The 22,637-nt window shown below is 38.8% G+C and overlaps 1 protein-coding gene across 6 annotated transcripts; it reads left to right on the plus strand.

Moving 5' to 3' along the window:
- The first annotated feature begins 2,132 nt into the window (after nucleotides 1–2,132).
- Nucleotides 2,133–20,700, plus strand: LOC134542185 (coiled-coil domain-containing protein 96-like). 6 transcript variants are annotated; one of them, XM_063386241.1, is made up of 8 exons: nucleotides 2,133–3,044; nucleotides 8,599–8,672; nucleotides 11,069–11,159; nucleotides 14,886–15,007; nucleotides 15,634–15,742; nucleotides 17,731–17,834; nucleotides 18,880–18,962; nucleotides 20,058–20,700. In XM_063386241.1, exons 1-8 carry the CDS (start codon nucleotides 3,026–3,028, stop codon nucleotides 20,083–20,085), a joined length of 630 nt encoding a protein of 209 aa, XP_063242311.1. In that variant the 5' UTR covers nucleotides 2,133–3,025; the 3' UTR covers nucleotides 20,086–20,700. The 6 variants fall into 6 exon arrangements, with proteins under 6 accessions (XP_063242311.1, XP_063242308.1, XP_063242309.1 ...); XM_063386238.1 differs by lacking the exon at nucleotides 18,880–18,962; XM_063386239.1 differs by lacking the exon at nucleotides 2,133–3,044 and having other exon boundaries at nucleotides 8,346–8,672; nucleotides 20,058–20,174.
- Nucleotides 20,701–22,637: the final 1,937 nt, after the last annotated feature.

Here is a 22,637-nt window from a genome sequence, read left to right on the forward strand (position 1 = left end):
TGGATGGAGTTTTTTGTAACATGTAAAAGAGGGCTATTCCCTTGGCTTACTCTACTGGTGCCGTAAATAGCTTGGTTCCGAGACCAGGCTGTATCGTGGATGGAGAATCGAGCTGACTGTGTCTCAGAAAAAAATGCGGTATGAGGATGTGATATGCCTGCTACAGCCTGTCGAGACTACATGATGGTCCAAGATGGTGACCCCTCACTGTGGCAATCCAAGATGCTGGTGATTAGCAACAATAGTGCACTCTAGTAGGTGGCGTAAGAACTATCTGCAATGTCCAGCAGACTACATCGTCAATTTACCCACATTCTCACCCTGGTCATTTTGGTACCGTGCGCTACTCATTGCAACCATCCACCCCCTTCCCCACCTTTAATGGCACCCAATTGACAGCATTATCATCCAACTCCTCTCTTCACAGTCATTTGGATACCCCTCATCTACCCTCCCGCACCCTCTCACTTTTATATTTATATATACTTTATTAGAACTGTATGTTCTTAAATGTCAACAGTGTTCGAGTGGATGAAAGTGTATGTTACCTGTGCCAACCCCTACTGGGATCCGGTAGTTCAGTCCTGACCCACTGCACTCCAGATTTTTATAATATTATTAAAATAATTATACTGTGAAACTAACTAGCCCTCTCTCGTAAAGCCCTGAACTATTTGTGATATTGTTTCAGGCACGCTCCTACCCCCTCCTGCTTTCCCCCTCCCTCCTGTGGGCCTCCTACTCCCATAATCACTGTTAGTCTTTTGCTAATTAGCATACACCAACTGCGCTGGTCCTCCAACCGCCTTTTTCCATAGACACGCGACTGTGATTTGCCTATATGTCAGGCGGCATATTTAAAGAGAGATGATGTAGCTGTAAAATTTTCTTAAGATCAAGATTCAACCATTTTTTATACATTGTCTTTAAGGCAGTTAAACATAATGTGTTCAAACTGACTAAATGAAAACTTAACTTTGCACAAAATATGCAAAAGAAAAAATTAATATTGAAATTTTGTTCATGCACCAAACTTTGTGCTTACAAAATCTTCAATTTGGTGTTTACATTAATGTCCTACCATAAAAACTTTACAAAATAATGTGCATTTAAGTTGGACATGTAAAACATGTAAATCCCTATAGCACATTTAGCTGGTTTGTATGTAAACCAAGCCCTATTATGCAGTGTTAATTTTTTCCAGTCATTTTATAATTATTTGGTAAAATAATTTTTTTTCTTGCATTTTAGTATGCAACAGTATGACAATCCAGGCCTTACCGGCTAGCTATGGTCCAAATTGCACTTACATAAAGCACTCTCAGAATGATAAAGTACTGCATGTATTTGATTTGAAACTGTTCACCAGGATGAAGTTTTACTGAATTTGGAGTAACAATTCAAATAAAGAATTTATAAAGCTGAATATTGTGGATTTAATTTTTGCTTATCAAACTATTTTTTTACACTACACAATTTCACTAATTCAACACAGTTCATGGTAACTCATCTAAAATAACTTTAGGTTGATAAAATATTCAGAGGTCAATTCTAACCCATGGTACAAAAAAGGAAATGTGTTCTTGGGACGACTCTAAAGTTTGCTATTGCCTTGTAGGCTCCTGCCGGTCAATTAAATTCAAAATAAAATGTTCAAAAAACGTTGGAGCAGCCAAGACCATAGCCATTAAATTCATTTCGCATTACAATAATAAATTCTTGAGTCACTGGCCAGCGCGACCTCTCAAGGCAACGTCCGAGCGATGACTTGCCAGCCACGGCACAGTACAAGGGAAGGTCCCCAGAAAAGCTACCATCCTATTGGCTTTAAAGATTGTCACAGCAACACTCCCGCCGACCTCTGGTAGTTCCTTCCGCTGCACTCACACTGCCAATGCACTCGTTTGCAGCGGACGTCGATGTGACAACTGATGATGCATGCTACCTCTCCTGTGTGGTTAATAACCTGCATGATTAGAGTGTAAAGTCTTTCCTACTCAGACTCCTCCCACACACTCATAGCTTTAAGTTAGGGAGGGGGGGGGGGGGGGGGGGCATATCAAAGTTTCACAAAACCTTGCATTAAAAATCGACCTTGAAATTTTACTCCCGTCACGCCCAAAGAAGTTTCACTTTATAAACCCAAAAACAATGTGATTTTTTTTTTATGTAGAATATTTCAAAACTCACCATGACATTTTGTTGGATAACTACAAATTTGAATTTAGTATCCCCCCCAAGAAAAACAACTTATTTCTGGATTTTTTTGCTTTTTGCCTGAATTACTTATGCAGTCACACAAAAAACACTTCCTCACTTCTCTTGCAGATATAGTTAAAATATTGAGCTTGAAATATTCTTTATTTGTTGTGTATAGATACGGAATTGATTAAAAAACAAGTAAACAACATAAATTTAAAAAAAAGCCTGAGAATACGTATAGGAGAGCATAAATTAAATATTTCTAAGGACATTACTTATTTTTGCTTAAAAAGTCTGTCCACAATGGTTATTTTTGCTGGAAATATATAAGCAATAATTTTTGCTGAACTACCACATATTGTACAGACTTGTTTTGGCTTTAACGGTTGTGTCTAGCATATTCACAATGGTTCAATACAGGATGGACCAAAAAAATGCAAAATTGAATATTCAGGATTGGTTGTTTTTACTAAAATCTCTTAAAATTATATTACTATTTAAAATCTTAGAAGTTAATTTTTCCTGAACACATTTACAGTTATGGCTACTATAAAGTTAAATCTTTAGATATTTTTTTCAATAGTATGGTTTGAAAATAGTACATTAATAATTTGCTAAGGGGAAGGAGGACAATCCAATTTGCTCCCCGGGCCCTTAAATTTCTCCTGATGGCCCTAGACCAATACCTTCATAGTACACAAGCTCTAGAAGACTGCAATAATACTCTTAGTTTTCAATGTCTACTTTGTAGTATTGCCAAGCAACAATAAAACTTCAGCAGTTTTTTTAAATTTTAAGTAAAACCTCTAACTCCATAAACAAAATGAAGAAAGGTTTTCTAGGTGAGTCAAATATAGTGTGTAAATTGTGTTGCAGAAGTTACAGTAACATCTCTATTCACGGATTTTTAGCTGACATCCTGTTCTTGGAAACAACCCATATTGTTTGCTTTATTTTATTTTTGGCTATTTCTGCTTCTTTCTGCCTTCTTCAAAATTAGAATTTTGTTTGGTTAACAACATATAAGCATTGTTTTATGCCTGCTAATTGACACAACCTAAGTATACAATGCTCTAATGGTAGCAGTTTGAAACAAGTGTCAAATAGGCTTATGAATGTATTGTTGGTGTTATTGTCTGGCTTAGTGATTGATAAGAAAAAGATTTTAGGGTCTTGTTATAGAATTGTGTTAGGTTATAAATAATACATATTTACAAAAAAACACAATTTGTAATTTTTATGTTTTTGCACAAAAAATTAAACTTTTGTTGCATGGCTTTTCATTAAAAATAATTTTGTACCTAGTTAGTAATAATTTGAAGCTCTATAGGATAGCCAAAATGGGCATTTTTCCAGTGATTTTTATGAAAAACATTTTAATTTAATACCAGAGGTTTTAAGCCTATTTTTCCCAGTGCAAATTGGGACTCCATGAAATTGAATATGTAGTTTCTTGTGAAATAAAAATGTAACCCAGTTTTTCAGTACTCGGCCAGTGATCTTAATCATCTAACCTTGGTAACTAGCAAATACATGTGTCTTCATGTTGCAAATAAATTTTTAGTACGAAACACTGACAAAATATAATTTAAAATTCTTTAAAATAATGCTGAGCTTGATAAATATACAAACATTTTAGTATGCACAGAAATGCAATAAAATGAGAGCGCATTACACAATGGAAATTTAACAGGTTGAAAGTCTGATGTGCATGCATGCAGAAATTACTGTAGTCATGAGCCCAAGTCATCAAAGTGACGAACCCACGCGTGACAACATGTAGGCTACCCATGCATGTACTGAGCATATTGCATTACAAAAGAAACTTTATGGCAGTGACACTATCTTGGAATACATTTTTTATACTTGAATAGTCATAACAAGATATAATCACAACTTAAAAAATGCCTATAATTTATTGGCCAGGAAATTGAGTGGGAACATCCATGGTGTTAAAGATATTTAACATTTTGTTGGTTCTATAAAGTTGCAGTTCAATAGTTACTTACATTTAAACAAAACATGAAGCATTTTAAAACACACATTATAATACTAAGTACTTATTTGTATGTATAACATTTTGCTTAAATGACTTAACTCAGTCTGTAAATACTTCAACAAAGAACCTTAACCTTATTGAGCTGATTCAACATTTAAGGTTTAACAGAAAAAAATTATCATGAAATTTTTTTATTCAACATGCCGTCAAATATATGTAGGCAAAAAATTTGTTGTGTCTCTATAGTATGATTAAAACTCCGCTCTCTCTACATTTCAATGTAGAAAGAGGAGAGAGCAGGATTCTTACAAATTTTTTAATGTATCATCATTTGTTTTTGCAACAGTAAATTATAACACAAAGGATACGTGTATGTTTAAGGATAGTCTTACTATTATAAAGTTTTATTTTTTAATGCCTATAGGTAGAGACACGGAAATTTCGCGAATCGCGATATCGCGAAATAACACCGCAATTTACCTTAATTCGCGACAAAACACCGAAATCGCACAGCATCGAGAAATAAAACTGATAATAATGAATTAGACCACCCATGCAAGACATCGCGAAAAACAAGTAAACACGACGTTGACGGCACATCGCCATTTTTCTAAGTTTCAACATGGCCGCTTTGTAATGAAAGTAAATAATGATTTACAGTATTCCCGTCACGTAATCATTACAATTTGAAACGAAAGCAGTAATTGCAATCATAAACTAATTAAAAAGAGAAAAATGTACCTGAGCATCAACACAAAGTTAATAAAAAATACCGGCGATGTTTTCAACACAATATAGCTGCCATGATTTTCAACCCGCTGTATTTACACATTAATCTTGTAGAGAAATATAAAATTTTAATTCTTCCTTTCATGTTGAACAGTTAACAACCTCATGCTTTCAACTACGTTTGACTGGCTTGGCAACCTACTCGTTAGAGCTGTAGGTGTAGCAAACTGTATGTATTCGGTACTGACTGAGTAACGGGTGCGCCATCTAGTATCGAGTAACGAAACGTTACACACGGCTGGATTTCGTTACTAGGGATGCAACATCGCTCTGAAAAACATCGATATCACGAACATCGATGTTCAAACGAAAAAAGCATCGATGTCAAAAAACATCGTTCTGACAACCGATACATCGATGTTTTAACCGATGTTTTTAAATATCAGGAAAAACATGCCAAAATGATTTAAACTATAGTATGTAGCCAAAAACCATACCTACTACAGGTTCCTGACCACAATATCCACAACCCATTTACAGTCGTGTCTCATGCAGAACAAAAACATGTATTAAAAGCAAAGTCTGCTACCAAAAACTTAAAAATCCGCATGAACTACTTGACCAGCTCTCAGTAAACTTCAAAGAGTTGTGGACAAATTTAAATGACTACAGCTTCACAACTTTAGCAGAAATAAAGGTAAACATTAGAAGGGCATGTCCGTAATTCAAATGTATGTAAAACTGGCCGTCTGTTCGGGGTTTATGTGTGTTAGTGAGGCGGAATGATAAGCGCGACGCTCGCTGGTGCTTCCAGCGCGGTATAGCCTCTAAGCGCAAGGCTCTGAACTGGCGCGCATTCGTCTCGTCGTCACAGGATAACTGTGAAAGTTGAGCGGTGACCGTAACATTATATAGCGGAGAAATGAAGAAAAAGGTGTACTGCACTGCCCTTAAGTGGTTTCAAGATTCTGTATCGGTTGTTTTATGCCTAAAAATTACTCCGAAAAAAAAAAACATTTAAGCCAATTTTCACTCTACTAAAAACACAGTTTAAAAACTTAATCAGAATTCAAAAGTACCTTTCGGCATTCAGCGAACACTCAAATGCTTTTCGTAAACAGACCCCACTTGGATATCTTGAGTAGTTTTCAAATCACGTTTTTCCTGAAGCTCTCCGCACCGTGTGTGTGCCCGGACAGCCTTGTTTTATAAGTTTTTAGTTATCATTTCATGAATATATTGTAAATATTAAAGATCATGAGAGATCTATCTATCCAAAAAACCATTGCGATACGTCATCTAGTTTTCAAGAAACTTTTTTTTTAATTTTCTATACTTATAAAACTTACATTTTTAAGTATAAATACATATTGCAAATGCTAAACCATTTTGGTTGGTATCCTTATCATTTTTTTCCCAGTATTTTAAGAAGTCTAAAATCATTTTAAAAATAACTATTTTTTTACACAATTTATTTTTAATTGAAAAAAATAGGGGAAAAGCATGAAGTGTAAGTGCAGGTTTAAAATGTTACATTAATTTTCTCATTAGGGCTAGCGAGACCGTATCGGTAGATACCAATAGCTTGTATGTACAACAAGCTATGAATTGTCCATAAAGTCTCGCTGCTTTTTCCCTATATTTTTATAAATTTAAAAGAAAATTCTTATTCAAACAAATTTTTTTAACAGTATTTATTTTTTCCAAATGATTTTACACATCTTTAAAGTACTGGAAAAAAATTGATACTGAAATCAACCAAATAGTTCAGTATTTACAACATTTGTGATACTTACTTAAAAATGTAGGTTTTTATAGTAAGTATAGACAGTTAAATAAATTGTATCTTAAAAACTAAATGTCGTATCGTAATGTTTTTATATATTCAATAAATTTTCATGAAATTATAGACAAAATATTATAAAAAAACTAGGGCAATTTTAATGATGAACGATGTCGATGTTTTTGGACTTTTTCGTCGATGCATCGGCGATGTATCGCTTTTCAAAACATCGATGCTAACATCGATGTTTCATGAACGATACATCGATGTTTTCAAAACATCGATGTATCGTTTGCATCCCTATTCGTTACTCGCATTTTTCGTATGTTTTACGCATGCGCGCGCATATTCGATGAATTTACGTTACAAAGAACGATGTTTGTTTATTAAGTATAATATGGAAATTTGTCGTCCAAGTTTTTTACTGTTTATAAGAAAGTATTTTTTACAAATTAGAAATATGTATGTTTTTGTTATTTATTATCGCGTATTTTCACGTTTTTTGTTGTTTTTATCTTAAAAGAGATAATATAATAAAACCGCTCTAATGAGATTTAATTGTTTCTTGGTTAACAAAAACTGTTAATTATCAAATATTGTTAATTGTTTATATTCTATTTATTATTATTTACGTGACGTCATACTGTACGCGTACGCAATACGACTCGATTCGTTGCTGCAAAATAACATTGCATGTTATGCGGTATCAGAAGTAACGAGTAACGTAGCGACACGATAGTAACGAGTACTAATTGTTATAGTAACGAATACATACGGGTACACTTTTTTTCGTTACTTTTACACCTCTACTACTCGTAAACATGAACACATGGCACTACGCCGATTGATAAGCAAAATCAGTGACCTTTAACTGCCGTAACTACACTTCTCAGCAAATCCAATACGACCGCAGAGCAAGTGAATACGGCGTCAACGGGACAAAGAACAGCAGCAAGAAATATTAAAAGAATACTAAGTTGAGACATGCCGTGCCGAGGCAGCGCGCTAGGCGACACCGGGCCGTGCCGAGGCAGCGCGCTAGGCGACACCGGGCCGTGCCGAGGCAGCGCGCTAGGCGGCACCGGGCCGTGCCGAGCTGTTTCAAGCCTACAATTTTTATTTGCCAATAGTGTTGACTTTAGAGTGCAGTATACGAGTATACGCCGTGCCACTATTATTTAGCCAAGCAAAACTTGTAGGTCATAAAACCATTCTCAAAAGTTAAAGTAAACATGAAAAACCAAAACAGCGAAATAAAACCGAAATTTGATTTTTTCAAAACGAAATTTAAGGAAAAATAAAACCATTTTTACGGGACTCTACCTATAGGCAGTGTATTATATCATACAATGCTCAAGAAAGATTTATATATGGATGAATTTAGTGGGTCGACCATCTTTTCGAGATATTTGAAACTTCTACAGATGGCAGCACCATGTTTACACATTTCTGTTCCAATCAACTTCCATTCCATTCACGAAATTACTCCTTCCAAATGACGTATACCAAGAGTTTGGGTGTTTACACATCAAAAAAGCATTTCTAGCTAGCCACAGTGCAATTTTGTAACATACAGGTCCTGTAACTTCAATTATTCTTTCAGGAGATAAGATTATAGGGTCAACACTTCAAGAGCCATAGTTTTCATGCATGTTAAAGACTACACTTCAGTTCACAAACTTTGCCTTGTGCATAAGATGATCAGTGCTGTCCTTGTTTCCATACTGATGTCGGCATTGGTACTTGCTTCTGTGTAAAATAAAACCCCTCATGGTTAACTAGTGTTGATGTCTAAAGAAAAACGAGACACGCAAATAAATGATACTGCTTCAGTTTCTGCGACTAAATTGTGACATTCAGTGTGTTCCTCTACTTGTATTTTCAGGCTTCCCAAACGACCTCTTTGATCGCTGGAGAAACATACTGGGCCAGAACAGCATAGAGCGTGTCCCGCTTCCTGTGAGTTCTCCCCACTGCAGCTGTATAGGAAGCCTTTGTTTCACAGACGAGAGAGCCACACCCGAAGTTCATGCTTGCTTTTTTCTTTCCCGTTCTATCTCATTGTATAAACCGGTGTGGCATTAAGTTTTGCGGTCGATTAGGATAGGTTAGCTACATTATAAATACTTTAAAACATTGTGGATGGTTGGATATATTAGGTAAGTATAGCTACATTAAAAATACTGTAAAATCATTTTATGGTTGCTTAGCAAATAACTTTTTAATATGTTACTATCCAGGGCTAGGAAACCGTTTACATGATTTCACAGTATATTTAATGTAGCTATCCTAACCAAATCAACCGTCCACAATGTTTTAAAGTGGTATTTATAATGTAGCTAACCTAACCTTTTACAATGAACAAAAAAAAAAAAAACTGAAGATGCACGATCGGGAGTTTGGCTCTCTCGTCTGTGAAAAGAAGGCTTCCAACAGCTGTATCATTATAACTAATATTCCAAACATATATATTATTAACCTTGAAGTGCCTCCAGAATTAGATTCAGACCACCTCCCAGTACACTGCATTCTGGAAGCCTACATAGTAAAACACCCTACCACGGTCCTCTGTAAACATCCGGTCGTTAACTGGGATGAATTTAAAATTGAAATAGACAAAGTTTTTTTAATAATAACAAACTATAAATTACTTTTAAAGAACACATCGACTCCACCGCAGAAATAATACAAAATACAATGATAAATACTTTTAAAAAACACACCACCTACCTAAATAAACGCGAGTTCTTAAGAGAGTCCTTCCCAGACTGCGACCTCCTGCTCACGAATAAACAACAAGTTTTTTTTCTTGTTTGCTTGAATCTCTGAGTGTGTATCCTGTTGGGTACCACCCAGAGACTTGTGCAGTTTTTCTATGGAGTACCTAGTCCACTGGACTTTTACCTCCTGCCTAGAAACGACACGCTGTATACGTACCGCTCATGTACTTCCTATTCGACAACTGACGGGCAAACACAAGGGAGGTGGGATATATCCCCACCCCCACCCCAGCCAAAATCCTAACAATTCTATCATTCCCATCAACAAAAGGAAATAATGCGAAAGCAAACATTGGGCAAAGAGGTTCTATTCCACCCCTTCCCACCAACCCAGTGAAATTCTGCAAACACCCTTGAGCACTGTAAAAACAACCCACGAAAAATACCATTGCCTGTAAACTGGGAACGGATGTGTTTCGTTTATTGCCTGGTACAAATATAGTTTAGTTGTCAGAATTTCAGAAAAATAAAAATTACGCTAATTAATGTCTTGTGAAAAATGAACATACTTGTGTTTAATAATGAGCGTTGGAAATAGTTTCTTCCAGTTTGCCTCCTTGGTCAGCACTTGCATACGAGTCATAACATGAAGACCCAGTGCAATGTCACCTAAACAAGTGGTAGAAGGATGCTGAAACTAGATTTTAAACAGGGATACAAAAATGTCAAGTATGTGGTTAAATAATATATTTTTAAGTCTCCGCTTATTGTTTACTTCAGTAAATAACACAATAAAATAAATGTAAATACTTGTCATAAAATTATGTCAACAGCTTTATTCTTCATCTGGATATTTGGGTGTATAAACACCCCAGAAATCCTAAAAAAAAAAAAATATAAAACAAATCTGACATTCCCATCAACTAAAGGATAAAAAATGAAGCAAAACAGTAGGAAAAGTGGTGGTTCTATTCGCGACCCCCCTCCTCCCAACAAATAATAAAGAAATTATGCTAATGTGCTTGATTCCAGTTGAAAATTTAACATGGCGAAGTTCTTGCAACCATTTTCTGTTCATAATTTATTTTTAAAGAGTTGTTAAAAATTCTATTGAGTGATTTCAACTCAAAAACAGCTTAAATGTCAAAAATGTTACCCTTGATTTTTTGTGCCTTCTGTACAATTAACGGAATTTAAATATTATTCCCCCTAAAGTATTCAATATGTTAGACGTAGTGATGCTACAGTTAGGCCAGTAGGTAGCTACTCTTTTCAGCTGTCGAAGTTGGAAAGTTTCAGCTGTGAATATACAATTTATTAAACTGGTAATAAAGAAGATGTAAATAAATATGGTTTATTTGTAAATCTATAATTAGGTTCAACAAATTTATTTAGGTTAAAAGAACCCTGTCCATTATGCACAGAAAATGTAAAACAGGGCATTGTTATGAGAAAAAAAATTTGGCAATTTATTTTCAAAAAAGATGTAATAGCATTCTCATCTAAGCATTTATTTACACCTGACCAAATTGTGAAGAGTTTGCATGCGAGGCTTTTGAGACAACTATCGAGAGTCCTCACCAATCCCACTTTTGGTTAATGCTGCTTGTGCAGTATACGTTGATACATTTGCAGGAACCGGAACCTCGACTGAATGTGCGGACGGGAGCTTTTTTCGACAGCATAGCGGCGCTGCCAACGCCACATCTTGTGCCGTGCAACCCAGGTACCTACTTCAGTTGGGAAGCACACAGCCAGTGAGATCGCCACTTTTGTTACCACGATAATATTGAGTTGCTGATAATTCAGGGAAGGAAGTACACGGGGGTGAGGTGGGTATATTATCTGTGATCTGATTCAGTTGAGTGATAAATTGAACCTGAGTGCAGGGCCATGTCGTTCTCCCGGCCGCTACCGGGCTGAGGGAGTAATTGGTTTGCCGGGCGCCAGCGTGCACAAAGATCCCCCTCAGGGGTGGTGATGTCCCACCGGTGTGGCACCTCAGTCTCCACCGCCGGCTCTCAGTACAACCTACAGTTCACGACTCGGCAAGTACGTCCGTCCTAACTGGCACTGTTGTGTACCGGAGCACGCACTCCCCTCCACAAGTGAGGAGGCCTCGGCCGTCCGGGACCAGCAACTGGCCGGGGCAGGGACGTTGGAACGTTTTCTTGTGGGGGGGGGGGGGGGGGGGGTGGTGTGGGTGTCACACTTACCTCAGTCCTAAAAATTTGGAATTTTAGATGCAAAATTGTGCTATTTACTGAGTTTCCAAACCAAAATATTAAATATACCATTCCAAGAAATTGATGACGTAGTATGTATTAAATATGGATTAAAATATCGTGGGTAGTGGGTGACAAATAACCTAACCCATGTGATCTACCCCTTAGATTCGGTCTTGGAATTTAATGTCAATAGATATGATTTTCTAATCAATGTGATCACCAATGCAACGTTTGTAACTACTGGTTGAGAAAAATACTACTAGGACCAAACATTTATTCTGGGAAAAGGAGGGGGGCGAAATGCTACTCTCGCCCCCCCCCCCCCCATGCATAACAGCACGGGGGCGACTCGCCCCTGCTGCCCCCCCTGTTCCGACGTCCCTGGGCCGGGGGTTCAGGAAACAGGTTAGGCTGGGAGAGATCAGTACAGCATCAGTTTAAATTATTTATTTACTAACAAAACTAGCTGAATTACCTGGTGTTGCCCCGGCTAAATCACCCTTGAGAGCTGATTTTTGGAAAACCTAGTTTTCAGTTGAAGGCTATGTAATGTAAAGAACATCGCTGCATGGTTTCAAGTCAGTAGGATGTATACTTATATACTTGAAGAACATAAATTTATTATCTTTGAAGTCCCGCAAAATTTTGTATGAATTATTGTTGAAATATGTGAAATTTTGAATTTTAACACCCATGCAACCTGCCTTGGTAGCTAAGAGCTAAAAGTGAGTTAAGAATTAAAATGTAAAAGACGTCGCTAGGAGATGCAGAATGCACCACTAATTCAATGGTAGTTGTTGCTATGGAGACGAAGAAAGCACCAACAATGCAATATCATTGAAATATACAAAATTTTGATCTTTAATTAACACCCTCACGACTTCCCTTGGATACACTTGCCAAATTTATAATCTGTAGGTCCTATAGTTCCAGAGAGTCATGATGAGTGGGGTAGTGAGTGGTATTTGGCTTCATACAAACTTTACCACCTATTTTCACCCCTTTAGGGATGGAAATTCGAAAAATAAAAATCCTTTCTTAGTGGATCCCTAGGATACTCAAGAAATATTTCCTCCCAGTGTAAAATTTCTAGGTCTACTGGTTTAGTCTATGTGTTGTCTGTCTGTCAGTCATTGAGTCAGTGTTACAGAGTTTTATTAAGTAGACAAATACCCAATCATGTTATTTTTTAAATTCGAATCATTAGTATGCCTTTGAATGGTGTACTTACATATTTTTGAGAATCACTTTAACAAGGTTATGTTTTATATACCCATCTTCACCCTTAAGTCATAAGTTAATTCAATGAAAGTTTTTACCTATTATTTAAAAATTTCTGAACATAAATTTATTCTTTTTCTGTAAAATGCACTCGGTAGCAGCATTCATATTACACAATTATGTACTGCATATGATAGCTAGTATTTTCTAAGTCACTATTAAAAAGATATGTGCTTAGCTAAAACGAGTTGTGTACTAAATCCTGAGCACAATGATACTGGGCAACAGTGTGATTAATACCGCAATATACCTGCGGCTTGAGGGAATAACTCTGCAGTGATTTGCCATTGCCTTCTGCAAAAGAGAGGCTGGGAAATACAACTCCATGCCCTGAACAAGGAAAGGAATTTTCAACCAGTGAGAAATACTCAATCTGGGAAGGAATCGAACCAGGAATATTTGGCTGACCCAGCAATTTGATTGACAAACCATGTATTCAGGTGACTGCTGCAGAATGCTTCAGAGCCACATGCATGTGTGAGTTCGCTGCATTCATCTCTCTCTCTCTATTTTGATGTTTTGAAAAAGGGGAGGTATAGATGATATGTTTTGCTGGTTGCATTGGCGGACTTAAATTTATTTGCGGGAAGATTGTTGTTCTGTGATCACATTGATAACAGAGATACAGTATATTCTTTTTTCATTAATGAAGTTGGGCAGGAAGAGGGTCTGGTATCCCTGGAAGAATTTGAAAATGAAAGCTTCAGAAATAGAGTCTTAGGTATGGTTTGACTTAAATGTCAGGGTTATTGTATGACCAGAAAATTTTTAGGCTTTGGGGGCTTATTTTGGTTTAAAATTTACTTATCAATGACTGTAAAATAAAATGAACTCTATGCAACCGAACATCAAACGATGCTATAACAAATTTCTCACCCCCTTCCCTCTCCCTTATTCCTGCTTACATTACTGGGAATTTCGCACAGTATCCTGAAACACCTAAGACCTTAATATAAACGAGCGACGGAGGTAAGGCACAAGTAAGGCTACAAGAAAATGTAAACGTCTCATCGACCACCAGGTCATTACAAATGGCAACTTCTGACGACACAGAACAGACTCAGGCAGCACAAGAACATCCCGGGTGTATCTGTGGGACTACCAATATTTCTAGGAATATCCATGCAGAATGTCAGCGGAATATCACTGCAGATTGTCCGTTGAATATACCCACAAAATGTCCATGATATATTCCCTCAGAATGTCTGTGGAACATCCATTGGAGCTATGCATTATGTCTCAGAAATATAATTGGAGTATGTTTGTTGGTAATTGCTGTAAGATAATATGCTTTATTTCTGAAAAGGAGTTACTTTAAGTAATTTATATGGGGTACAAATTTGGAACATCTATTATATATCCGGTTATCTTTGGGAAATTTTGGAGAAACAACCGGCCATGAACCACCTCAGTATGTTCCTAAGGTGGTTTCGGGAAAACTTGGAAAATCGAAAATAGAATGGAGGGACCAGGGATTAAAACATGACCCAGGTAGCATTTCGGCTAGTAGCAAGCTTGCTGAGTGACTTGAATTATACTTGCTGAGAAAGCTTGATATGAGCTTTTTTTCAACCTAAAATTCTATAATTATGTCACAGGCTTACATCCGCAAGCTTGCAATAAGCTGGAATGAGGCTAGCCTAGTTGACTTGTCGAGGAAATCTTTATTCGAGCTTGATATTTATGGACGAATCAAGTTTCTGTCAGCTTGCTGCAAACTTGAAGCTTGAACTAAGCTAAACGTGTGGGGGGAGGGGGGGAGAATAGTAAGATTTATTGAAGCTTTATTGAATCTAGCAAGCTTGTAGATTCGTGCTTACTGTAAGCTTGAAATGCTCTTTGGAGCTTGGGTTCAGTGTCTTACCACACTGCACCACCTCGCTCCGTAACGGGAGAAGACTGACTGTGTGTGGACAGCAACATGTGTGTGCCTGTACTCGCAGGCGACGTAGACTCCCCCTACGAGGTCGCCGTGACTCGCCCAGCGGAGGAAGGCCTGCCTCAGGAAGAGCGACGCGCAGTCTTGGGGTTGTCTGCGCCCACGTCTGTCGCCCCGCCACTTCCCGTGAGTGCTCAGCCCCTTCCGTGGACTCATGTCGCATACCGACACTTGCATGGAGGGGCTATCGTTCAAAGAAAGGATGCAGCTGCAAAACATGGCATTAAATAAGTCAAAGGATTGGCCTTGGAAGGTTTAGAAATTTATGGTCTCAAATACAAAACTTTAATAGTTACAACAATTTGATGAAAAAAAAAGTTTAACACGTTAATGTAAGTATTTAAATTAACATAAATTAACTCTAAAATCAAATCTGATTCCGTGAAGGGGAGGGGGGGATATCTCTCTATCCGACCCCAACTCCTCTGGATCCGCGCTTGGTGTATAAGCTCAGTATTGAAAGAATATGGCCAATGCATTCAGGTTTTGTGATTCCGGTTTAAGGTGTGTTTATTCACCAGTATTAGCAAATGTTGAGCTGTAGGTAAAGATGGCACTATGCGGTCCCCCCCCCTCCTCCCCCCGGAATCCGCCAGTGGCTGTAACTGTAACATTACAACACAGCCAGCTGGAATTAAGTGGTTGAGTGCACAGCCAACTCGTTCACAAGGAAGAAATGAATCAGCACTCAAACCAAATTTTGTCCTATCATAAACTCAGAATGGTGCTACATGATTGTGGTTTTCTTACAGGTGCAAACAGCAGAGTCCTCGTGTTCCGAGGATGAGGATGAGGATGAAGATGAGGATGATGATGAACCAGCTTTACTAGGGTATCCTCCGATAAAGCCAATACACCCAGGTAACAGGCACAGCGGGGTCGCTGCGAGAGTACCATTGCTTAGGTTCCTATATTATCCAATCACAACCGAGAAAACATTTTTTTTTACTTAAATGTTAGAAATAGTGAGCTTCAAGAGGAAAAAAATAAAATGATCACATCATCTCTGTAAGGTTTTGCTACAACGTCTGGCATTTGCATTTTAGGCCTAATGCATTCCAACTTTATAAATAAATAAGGATCAAGAGGGATTAATACCACAACTTTGAAATTTCAAATACTAAGCAACATGCGCGTTCTTTAAATTATTATTACGATGGGGAAGATTGATTTATATAATTAATTTGGAGGTAATTGGCACTGTATGTTATGGAGAAAACCTGAAGAACAGACAAAAGAGATCAACACACAAACACACCGAAAGCAAGCCGCCGTCAGCCGATGTGAATGTTAAAGGCATGTAACCAGGGCAAAGAAAGCACACCGTGCCGTGGGTTCGAATCCCGAGTTCGAACGTCCTCCACTCAAGGTTTCATTAACCGAGAAAAGGGCGGTAGTCAGCCAGATTACTTCAGACTGTGTTCCCCTTTGCGCCCGTGAGGAGAGCAAACTGAAGTAACAGGTGGGAGTCAACAATCCATGATATTTAATTCCAAACCAATAGACAGAGCAGGTATCAAAACAAAATACACAACTTGCAGCAAAACAGTAGCGTCTAACACATACAGTTCAATTAAGCGTGTTCCTGGTATGTAGGTACCTTATACGTGTTGCATTTCCTCATCATAAAATTGCTGAAACAACCACAGTATTTCCTTAAACCGGACGCACGAAATATGTGTGTTTGCAAAACGAAGAACACATGAAGTTACTAGTTACTGAGGTTAGATGTTACACATCTCTGGCGACTACTGAAAGACTCGCTTACATTTTTTTTTATCCTGTGGAAGGCGCAGCTTTGAACTTAGGGAAGGGCGGTGGTATGGAATACCTCCCAGTTATAATGGCGAGTCTGTAATTTGGAAAATATAAGGTTAAATTAACACATTCCTAAGTCTTAAAAAGTCACGGTCAAAATTTTGGTTTTATATGATTTTTATGAGTACTGAAAATTTGAGGAAATTACTTCAATAATGTAGCTGTAAATATATATACAAAAACAAATGGAACGTGTTCAAAGGTGAGGTGTGGACTGGAATGAAAGATTGTTCTCCCCGGACGAGTGTAAGTGCTTGCGGCGAGGATCTCGCCTTCTCGCCCCCCACACAGCGCCGTCCCTGACCTCCGCCCTGCACATATAGGCCGGTCCACACGCATGGTTTTCAGCAACGATTTACCTGCGCAGGTCACATCGTTGTAGACAAGATGTAGCGTGTAGACTGGAAAACTGTGCATTTTTGTGAACTGCGCGGAGACGGAACACGGAGAAGGAAAACTGTGGCCAAGAGTACTATTTATGTCCGCGCAGTTTAGTCGACCAGCAAAGACTTGTCGTAGCGTGTGGACACTTCCTCCGTCTTCTCCGTACACGGGGCTCAGTTCTCCCTCGGTATTTGTGCCGAAACAGTGTAATTTGTTCAACGATGACCGATTTGCGACAGAGTTCACGTGAATTTCTAACAGAGTTCATTGGTCTGTACAAGTCCTGTCCGTGTTTGTGGCGGGTCAAATCAAAAGAATATAGCGATAGGGACAAAAAAAAGTCAAGCGTATGAAGCACTTGTGTAAAAATACAAAGAGGTTGACATCGCGGCTAACAGAGATAAAATCACAAAATAATAATAATAATAATAATTCTTTGAGGTCGGTATACCAGAAAGAATTGGCCAAAGTAAGGAATTCTCGCAACTGATAGGATAAAACTTGGCTGCAAACTGTGTTGTGTGGACACGGATAAACTGCAACCTTTTGTTTGCACAGTTTTGCCTGCGCAGTAAAAGCTGTGTACAAAACGTTGCGTGTGGACCGGCCTTATCATGTGGTGAGCGATGCACGTGTCGTGTGCGCAGTCGCCAGAGGGCGCGGGCGGCTGCCTCGCTCCCGCCATCTGTTCGCGAGACCGGACCGGCCGTGGGTGCGCCTCGTGAGGCCGCGACATGTCATCAGGGACGCGGTGAGTGCGGGGCGAAGCCTCCGTCAACGTCGCTATCTGTGGGGCGTAACGTCGAGGTGAGCACTCACAACCACGCGGAGCAGAGGCCGTCGCTGTGTTTGCGGGCAGCGCCGAATCCCCGATGCTGGACGAGTGCCTTGCCTCTGCGCCATCTTGTTCCACAACTTTGGACGTGTTTTTTTGGCGTGTTCGTTAACCACTTCAAAGCCATGTTATCGGTGTACAAACAAAAATATGGGTAGCCTGTAATTTAGGCTCGTAAACCAATGACGTGACTCATTTTTTTATGTGTAACATCTAAGCTCTCGGCAATAGCATTTGGCGGGAGTAATTTCGTGAATGGAACAGAAGTCGCATGGAACGGAAATGATGTGTAACCACGGTGCAGACGTCTGTCGCGGATGGTGCAACCAAAGTTCTCAAAGCCAAAGGAAAACACCATAGTATTAACATGTTTAATGAATTTTATCAAGATTGGCATTATTTCAATAGAATTCCTTGTCGAAAAATCAGGTCCAAAGCAGGGGGTTCTGTATTTTTTTTTTAAAGTGTTTTTCGCTTTTATCGGAGCCGTTTTTGTTTCTTGCTGCCATCTGCGAGTGATGGTGGCAACCACGTTTATGATTCAGGCAGAGAATTCTAGCAGCAGGTGCAGAAAGGACGTACGTGAAAAGCGAATATTTATCACGTTCTGCCTTGAACAGTGCGACGCATTGCCATGTGGTTTTTTTTTCACAAGGCAGGGTTTGTAAAATACGAAAGAAAGGCAATCACTCAAGGAACGCATACTACAAATTAATTTTTTTAATATGAGAACACGTGAATTTGCTAGTTACCGAGGTTAGATGTTTAAAACATAGTTGGCGAATAACGAAAGACTCCTCCTTTCTCATGGAAGACATTAAGCTGAATACGCCTCTGGGTGTTGATATTGCGAGCAGTGGGTGAGTGGTGCCAAGCAGTACTCTACAGGCGTGGGCAGGATCGCTGAGGACACGGGGCTTCTGGGAGCGCAAGTAACAGGCGTGCCTCGCTGTGCTTGCAGAGAGGAAGGCTCTCATACGTACTGCAGGAGGCGAGACCAGGATGGACCACGGACTCTCCGAGGACCGCGACGAGAGCACTCAGGTACGACCTTCTGGGGCGAGTTTCCTGTGCTCAAGACTGTTTGCTTGATCAGACAACACTGCGACACGGTATGCCGCGAACTGTACTGTCGTCACAGCTATTGCTGGCCTCGCGGTCCGTGCGCCAAAGCCGAGCATCGAACCAAGGACCCGCGAGGAGTCCCAGGCCGCGGAGTGCCGGCCAACTACATCTTGTTGTGAAATAGAGTTCATGTGTGGATGTTGGCAAGTTTCCTGGACAACAAACACGTGACGCGTTCGCTCGACTTATCACCGTCGAGCAGACATGCCGTCACGAGCGTACCTGAAGCGCGGCCGCGAGGGAGGCCAGTGGGCCTTCTGTGCCATCGGCCCCCGGGTGGGACGCGACCCACTGACGCAGCGCATACCTCTCCGTATCAGCAGCCCGACCTCGCTACTCTCAATTCCCTGCTACCCCCTTCCTCAGCCCTCTGAGGTGTTCTGCGGGCCCCCAGGTGCCGTCGCGTGTTGGCGTGATTAGGATATCACCAAGATCCCAATAGCATGGAAACTAGCTTGACATTTCACCGCTTTCAAATAATATGTAGCAAACATCTGTTAAGAATTGAGACAAAACATAAAACGCAAGAGAGCCATCGGGACAGGAAAATCACACTGAGAAGCCCTCAAACAATAACAGTAATGACAAGCAACTGGAGAAACAAACTCGGCGCGTGAGAACTAGGAGAGGACTTGTTGCCGGGAGACACGAACAAATAAAGGCGTGGCATACGGAACGAGACATGTGACATGGTTGACGTACCGTTACCGAACGTTTCACCAGTTTTAAGCAATACATTCACTTTTTTTTTCTGCTTTAGGAATGTCTTAATCGTTGAAGATCTACTTACATTTTTTTTTCAAGAAAATTCATCAAAATATCTGATCACGTTATTAAAACGATAACATTTAGTAAAACTCACAGTACATGATTATGTATATTTAAAATACACATTCAAGGTAACGTTTACCTTTTGTACAGAATGTGACCACTCGTTGCTTATTACTCGTTTTCTTGACGATTATCTGCCGTACTGTTTTCTTGTAATGACCGACAGCAATGTTTTCTGAGCAGGAGCCGGAGATACGAGGACGACGCGTGAGGCGGCAGCTCCAGTCACGTGACACCGAGGACAGGTCTCGGTGCACTGGACTGACCCCGTCATCCCACCCAGCGGCGCTGCGTCGTCCATCAGACCTGCGCCTGGCTGCTTCCCGGACACGCTGCACGCGACAGAAACCCTCCACGCTCCGAGGACTCACCACAACGCAGAGTTTCATGTGCTACCTTCACGAATAATTGTTAATTATACATCAACTTTCAGGAGAGGCGAGCTTCAATTAGCGGCGCTGGTCTACTGCACACCTGAGAGGTATTTTTTTTGACGTGACGTCTAATAAATCGATGAATGCCGTTTGCAAGCACGAAAAAGTGTCCCGTAATGCACATCATCCCGTTACGCTCATTGTACGCTTGCGCCACATCTATCTCGCTTCCACTCGATTGGAACATTAAACTCGAGGCACATTGAACTTGAAACACTCCCATTCGTTTCCTACTTTTCCTATCATCGTCCTGTCTTTAACAGAATAACACAGATTGGAAGAAGTTAAATAGCAAACATGTATAAATGTTATAGTTAAAAAAATCTCTTCGTTAAAGTAATAAACATATTTGAATTAATGAGTGCAAATAAAAGTAAATTTTTCAATTAAAATGTAGATTTCATTTCACTCCTTTGTATCCATACAAAATAGTGATAATTCAATAAAAATGATTCAATTTTATAATTCATAAAAGTATGCAATCATTTCATCAATGTTTTGTTATTACGTCACGTTAAACTATCGTCGGTAAATATGTAGTTGGGCGGTATTTGCGAAAAAAAATGTTAAAAATCCGAAAATACTTTTATTCTATGCTCTTTAACTTCCTCGTTTCATTAAAAGCGGCGGAGGTAAGAAATTCCAAATACTTGAGGAGATATCGAATTTTTAAATTTCATCATATTATGTAGTTGAGCGGTATTTGAGAAAAAAAATGTTAATAATCCGAAAATACCTTTAGTAGATGCTCTTCAACTTCCTCTTTTCATTAAAAGCGGCGGAGATAAGAAATTTCAAATACTTTAGGAGATATCGAATTTTTAAATTTCATCACAATTACACCAGTGCATTCATGTGGTATTCCGCATTGTTTCTTGTTTACGAGTATCTATTTTTTTTATTGGATAATGATGTCACGTGATTGATCGTGATAGGCCAGAATTCAAATGAACCAATACGTGATTATTTAGTTCATTTATTGTTTTAAAACTGTGTTTAATTACCGCCTCCAACTTAGGCGAGTTTTTAACGTTTCTAATTTTAAAGTCTTATTTTTTATTGTTGCGCAAGTAATAAGTAACAAAAAATTTTTACGTGAGTTGTTTCTGTTCATCCTTTGTCCCGGTTTGTTAGGTCAGGTCAGTTACATTATAAATACTTTAAAACTAAAGAACCATTGAAATAATTTCATATTATTTCTAATGTACGCTTAGTTTCAAATTATTTATAATGTAACTGACCTGACCTAATCGACCATTTTCATTAATTAGGCATTCACAAACACACGGCAAAATAAAAAAATGGCAACGGTCAAATGATAAACACAGGTCTTGTATGCAAAATAAGAACGGCGACATCTCCTAAAGTATTTGGAATTTCTTATCTCCGCCGCTTTTAATGAAAAGAGGAAGTTTAAGAGCATCTAATAAAGGTATTTTCGGACTTTTAACAATTTTTTTCGCAAATACCGCTCAACTAAATATGATGAAATTTAAAAATTTGAGATCTCCTAAAGTATTTGGAATTTCTTACCTCCGCCGCTTTTAATGAAAAGAGGAAGTTGAAGAGCGTCTAATAAAGGTATTTTCGGATTTTTAACATTTGTTTTCGCAAATACCGCTCAACTACATATTTACCCTATCGTCCGTAAACCGACTTTACAGACAACCAATTTTTTTTGGTAAACTGAACAAAAATTATTATGTAAAATTACAGAAATTTGTAAGTTTGTATATTTGCATGATAACACCCTTATCACTACAAAATGGTGTTTGCAGTAAAACTGGGTTCGGATTCTTACCTGGGAATTTATGCTTTGTGTCGTCCCAGTACTTCCAATAGTTAAAGTTATTTGTTGTAAGTTGTACACACAGACACTTACAGAAATGTAGGTGTAGGTACTTACTTAAAATAAGTAGGTATTGGAGTACACTTACAAGTGTGTGAAGTTTTGGTGTATGGTATTTAACAAATACACGAAACACTGATCAATAAACCCTTCAACAGTTGTTGCATTTAAATTATGAATCGACTCGAAAGAAAAAGAGAACGTTTGAGTCTGGTAGGTGGGTGTATAAATAAGAGAACTGTAAATAATAAAATTAAAACCAATATTTTATTGAAATTAGTTAGAATAAAATACAAGGCCGTTCCAGGCACACATTTCCTCAAAATAAAAATAATTATGGATGGCTAGCGGTGCCTCTAGAATGGCCGGCAATACCATAAGTTTCTGACGAAAAGAAGGAAAAAAATAGTTCGCTCGGCTTTTTAGGGAGATGAAAAAAAAAAAACGTCTGGACCACTGAGTGTCCGTTGCTAACTTCGC

The sequence above is a fragment of the Bacillus rossius genome (assembly GCF_032445375.1).
Source record: "Bacillus rossius redtenbacheri isolate Brsri chromosome 4 unlocalized genomic scaffold, Brsri_v3 Brsri_v3_scf4_2, whole genome shotgun sequence".
Classification (NCBI taxonomy): domain Eukaryota; kingdom Metazoa; phylum Arthropoda; class Insecta; order Phasmatodea; family Bacillidae; genus Bacillus; species Bacillus rossius.